The sequence below is a fragment of the Schistocerca serialis genome, chromosome 3 (genome assembly GCF_023864345.2).
Source record: "Schistocerca serialis cubense isolate TAMUIC-IGC-003099 chromosome 3, iqSchSeri2.2, whole genome shotgun sequence".
Classification (NCBI taxonomy): domain Eukaryota; kingdom Metazoa; phylum Arthropoda; class Insecta; order Orthoptera; family Acrididae; genus Schistocerca; species Schistocerca serialis.
The window spans coordinates 781,324,456-781,330,455 of NC_064640.1; the positions used below are offsets into that span (position 1 = coordinate 781,324,456).

At 36.2% G+C, this 6,000-nt stretch overlaps 1 protein-coding gene across 3 annotated transcripts in view; it reads right to left on the bottom strand.

Moving 5' to 3' along the window:
* Positions 1–3,614, bottom strand: part of LOC126470623 (ribosomal protein S6 kinase 2 beta) — a 596,121-nt gene extending 592,507 nt beyond the window's left edge. For 2 of the 3 annotated variants that reach the window (XM_050098586.1, XM_050098584.1), the window contains exon 1: positions 3,398–3,614. In XM_050098586.1, the coding sequence (XP_049954543.1) occupies positions 3,398–3,454 (57 nt within the window). In that variant the 5' untranslated portion in view covers positions 3,455–3,614. Of the gene's footprint in view, positions 1–1,273; positions 1,318–3,397 lie in introns of all 3 variants that reach the window. The other variant, XM_050098582.1, reaches the window with a different exon arrangement.
* Positions 3,615–6,000: the final 2,386 nt, after the last annotated feature.

Here is a 6,000-nt window from a genome sequence, read left to right on the forward strand (position 1 = left end):
ATGTGCATACAGGGTATCCCAGGAGAAATGGTCAATACTCCTGGATGTGACAGGAACGATCGTTCGAAGCGAAAAAGTCTCGTAAACATGGACACTCAAATTCATACCGTAGGACCCAAGAGCACTTCATCTTTGATACTGTGAAACAAATCTCTTCTACCGCAATACCTTTGCTTTCCAGATTCTGAGAGATGGTAGTATGGACCGAAACATGAAAAATATCCAGTAAACATGGACACTGAAGAGAATACCTTATGAGCTGTGAGATGTTACGCAGTAACGAAGACGAACAAGGGATCATCGTTATTAAAGTACGCACTTCAGAGCCCGCGTTTACTATATTTCTTTGTACATACTACGTCCTCCCAAAATATGGAAAGCAAAGAGCTTGCAGTAGAAGAGATTTGTTTCACAGGATCGAAGATAAAAAGTGCTCATAGTTCTTCAGATATGTATGTATTTTGGAGCCCATGTTTACAAGACTTTTTGCTTCCAGTGATAGTCCCCGTAATATCCCTGAATATTGACCATTCCTTGGACATCCTATGTACATATCGCGGTTCTTGCGACAGGTTCGCGCCGAAGTGGATATGTGCTTCAATGCAGCAAACACTTGTCCATGTGTCATTTCCGAGCTGATGAGTATCGGTACAAATGGATAATTTCAGTTGCCTTTCCACAATTCTTTCCGAGTAAAGTATTGCGAATATCTGTCGGGCCCACGTGGCAATTTCTTCTAATGATGAGATTTTATTCGATAATCTTGAATGCGACGAGTTTCGGATTCTCGCGAGAGAGAGAGGTTCTACACTTCCAGCAAGAAATGAATAAAGCGAAATATTAACACAATAAACCTTGCCACTTCAACATTACTGTGCATTCTGCTGGTCCTTCGATTAATTAACTATGGCTATTGCGAATAGAACGGTTCACTACACGAGTGTTCCGCTAAGCCGTGCTAATCTGGCGGTAGAGCTTCCTTGGACACAAAATTACAACGGCTTCAAATTAGGTTGTGTGTTCCATCTATGTTAACAAAACATTAGCAAACCACCTAGCAAAAAATACGAGTCTAATTACATATCTACCATACAATTAAACGACAAGGAGCTACAACGGCATGAGGAATTACATGAGAGAAACTCTGATGTTAAGCAAAGAGATTTTGGAAAATGAGACATGAATACAATTGCATGGCAGTAAATAATACCTTATGGCATTAATATATTCAGAGTTTCTCTCATCATTCAAACTCATCCCAGATTTTACCTACAGAGTAAATCCTTAGTCCAGAAATGGACCTAGACACTCCATTTGCTGCAAAAACAAGGAAGAAAACGTATTTTAGACTTGGAGAACGCCCCCAAAATGATACCTTAATCAAAACAAAATTATACATAAATAAAGCACACACTGTCATTTTCATACTTTTATGTGAACAATATCATGATAAATATAGTGATTTTATCTTTAGTAGTCATATCTGCTTACAGGCATAAATATTTTAAAAAATTGTACGTTGTATGCTTCAACCCTTTGTAATATATCACATGAGCACCTTTCAATGCAGCCATCACATCTCTGGCTGACGAATGCCTGTCACTTGAATGTAAATAAAATATTTACTCCTTCCGGGAAGTGATACAAATCTCCGTCACTCCTGTTTCTAATTAGTGTATAACGGGTCCGGCATAAAATACGAAATATAATTTTGGACTGACCGCATTAAACTGAAGAAAACGGTTGAATTACATTATAATTATGTAAACTTGTGTTAGAAAAAAAAGGGCTTTATATACATCTCCTACACGAAGAATTTAAAACTCATGAATATTTATGTTTCACTGCTGACAAATCTACATTACTAATACTACATCTCAGCCCCATCTTTACAAGGAAACGCAACAGAAGTAAATTAAAAAGGAAAAAACTTAAAGAAACTTAATTTTACGTTTCAGAACAAACTGAATGACATCCCAAAACATTCCTGGCAATTTAAAAGGCAATCAGTTACAATAACATCAGGGGAAGTCACCACCATATAAAAATAAAATGCTACACAATGCCTATGAAATCTTTTGAATGTAAGCATAATTTCATACATAAAAATTGCTAGTAATCTGAGTGAAACTATCTTGTCTCACAAAACTCATCAGAGGAATATAAACAAAAGATCCTGGAAGCACAAACTCAATTACTTAAAATAAAACACTACGCCAAATGTATCAGTATTACAATGCTGCACGTGAAAGCACCTAGTTTGTGACTGCAACATGCTTCCAACTACGATGTTGCACTGACATACAGTCAAAAGCTATTTATAGCAAACAGGCAACAAAAGCAGCTTAACTTTAACCAGTAGTAGATCAAGACAGTACTTCAAACATTAAAAGCAATGAGCTTCTGGAATAATTTTTACTGCCAGCACCTGTAAATCTGCGGCCAAACGCCCTAGCATATTTTGTCACTGAATTCGTCTTCTATAACAAACCAAAACATTAAACAACTGAAATTTTATTTTTCCCAACACAAAACCCTAACAGGTGTATAAATTATTCGGGTATTAAAATGTATACAGACAAAAATGAAAATGGGTTAATTTCTTATAAACCTAAAGTTAGAAACTGCGACAGATGTCAACACAGGTGCTAGCGAAATCAGATGTTTAGACATCTCCTTTAGTAATTACCATACAATTAAGAAAATTAACTTAAATTCTTAGAGGCACACTGACAGGCAGTATGAAACTTAAAAACAAAATACGATGCCTTCCATTGATGTCACAAACACACAATTTTTCGATATCAATTTACGAGCTTGTAGAGACTCCAGGTTACAATAGATTTTATGACACCGGAAACTTACTGCTTCCCTTCTAACTACCGGTAATCTGATAGGCGTACATACAGCCGGTAAGATTTTTCAAGTAACCGTGTGAGGAAACAATAACAAAACACACATCCTCAATATTTACATTTAGAAGACTTAATTCCTGACGAATGCTCAGGTGTAGAAAAAAGTTTCCAGTATTTCATAACTCGCAATTAACATACCTACAACCGCGGTTTCTTTGAACTAGTTATCCTAAGGGCGCTACTTGAAATAATGATTAACATATCTGAAGTTCTCGGCAACAACTGCAGTTACTTGACTTCAATTAAAAATTTGTCAGCTCCACAACACAAGTAGAGGAAAAAATTATATTACAACTAACACCGCTAACAAAAATGTGTGTGTTAATTTGGTGGCACAAACACACACTTTTATAGACAGATTTATGAATGACAGCGTGGTAGCCTCCCACACCAGTGCTGAGAGACAGTGACAGCATCACAGTCAGTCAGTGTAAACAAAACTTATATATAAACAATTTTATATATCGGTCGCTCCTACTCACCTCGTCTTCTTTGACTGGAACCCGTTGCCATGGGTCTGTCAGAATTGCAAGCGGCATATCCGATCTTTACTCACACAATATTAACGCTCCACACACAGCGATACGGTTCATACGTCTGTCCTACACGGATGTCGCTATCAATATGGCCAAAAAACACACTGCCAAGTAATTAACAACCACGTTCATGCTACTGACATCTGTATTCTGAAAAACAACAAACATTGCTGCCATCTGGAGAGCAATGCTTCACATCGTCTGTCTTTTGTCTTGGCAACGCAGAAAAGTTGAGTATCTACAACGCGCACTCTTTGAATTCAACTGTATCGTTTTAACTGCAATTGTTAAAAATCGTACGTGATACGTTTACAATGTGGAACAAATGCATGAGTGCGTTATACATTATGAATTATTATGAAACTACCGTTCACTGCTCATTCGTACAAGAGTTATTTCTTCGTATTACACAAATGCTTGTCAGCCGCAATTTCTCCATTGTAAACTGTCAAACACGACTGTGTTTTCGAACTGACACTAAATCAGGCTTTAACCGAATGACCACGCACTTATTGTCGTTACCTGATGTTGCCCTATTAGTCGTTTTATCCCAACGCAGCAACATTTTTGTGTTTTTACAGACAAATTCGAGAATATTGTAAGATTATCGTTTTTCACATTCCGTTTCACTGTCCAGAGACTTTTAATAGAAATTAGTTAATATAAAGCATTTATCTTGAAAAAGGTTGGGAGTATGTAAAGTCTTCAGATAACAAAACATTCAGATTTCAATAAAATATAGTTCTTGGCATTACTTTACCTCAGGAATTTTCGCTGTAAGGTAAACAGGCTGATCAAGTGGTTTGAACTTTATTCATACTATTCTAGACTTGTGATGAAAACTGATATGTAGCTGTATTATTGCACCGTATACCTGCGAATTTCCACTTCATTTATAGTGAAAATGCAAAAGTAAGGCACACCCTTCAAGTTCTCAAAGAGAAGAAAAGAAAAAGTCCTTGCTTGTACACAGGCGTTGTGACTAGTGCATATGATACGATACTCATAATTCACACAACATTGCTCTTCTTCTAAACAATATCTTTTAATTTATTTTATTTATTCAGCCATATATGATTCTGTATGAGTAACAATTTTGTTTCATGAATTAATAACTTTAAATAGCTGGTAAACTGTGCATAACATTTTGTCTTGAATACATTCGCATTTAATTATTGTATCTTATGTATACTGTGAGAATCAGCCAAAGGATCAAATGAGATATCTTGATATAGTAGAAAACAATGTTGTGTCTGTGGCAACCAGGACCACAGCTGCTCAGTTCTGCTACAGGGAGAGGCAACATGATTTATATTTGGGTAATTTTTTGAGTATTGGAGCTCCAGAAGTTGCCAATGTATGATGGTTGTTTTTACTTTGATAAGGGTAATATCAGTACAGTCTCTGTGTGACATTACTTATTGGGACATGTGTTGCGGTAAGCTATTGGAAAAATAGAAGCTGACTAATCACAGTATGACACAAAAATACCATTTGAGTTAGTTAGTTAGTTTCATGTTCCATGAATCACTGGGTATGTGTCCAAAAATTTTTGTTGCAGCATTGTGCACCCCTTTCTGTGCTAAAGACAACCTTAGTATTGAGTAATGAATGTCATTTTTTCTTCTAGTATTGTAATTATGTACCTCATTGTTCCTTTTGAACTGTCGTGGATTATTTACAACAAATTTCATGAGGGAATAAATATACTGTGAAGCAGTAGTCAGAATGTCCAACTCCTTAAACATATGTCTACAAGATGATCACGGGTGAGCACCATGTATTATTTGCACAGCACGTTTTTGGGCAATGAAGACCTTCTTTATTAAAGATGAGTTACCCCAGAACATTATTCCATATGACATTACTGAATGAAAATAAGAAAAATATGTCAAATTACTGATTTCTCTGTCCCCAAAATTTACTATGATTCTAAGTGCAAATGTGGCTGAACTAAGTTGTTTTAGGAGTTCCAAAATGTGTTTTTTCCGATTTAAATTCTCATCAATATGGACACCTAAGAATTTTGAAGTTTCCACCCTATGTGTTATCTTTGTCTTGAATTGTAGTTTCATAACTGTGGAATGATTTTTATCCAGTGAATGGCCCTCAAAGATGATCAGTGTTAGGCCATCAGTGAGTAACTGCAGAGTAATTCATCTATCTCACCACTTATATGAATTGATGACTTGACGCATTTCACCCGCAGAGAGAACTGCTAACAACTGGATGCAGATTATTATATCATGAGATACAGGCAGTGATTTCACACCATATTCTTGTGTGTGTCGCAGATTAGAACAGAATTTTACACATATGTAGCAAGCACTTTTTCATGAAGACTGACAACAAACCTTTCGAGAATTCATCATTTACCTCACTCAGTGAAGTCACATAGTTGATGAACGACTGGTGGCAATCTTCAATGACTACACACTGTATAAATGGTTAGAAACTTATTTATTCATCCTTATACCATTCAGCACAAACATCATGGACATGTCAGACACTTCACAGAAATAATATACAGTGTGAACTTTAATAAAACT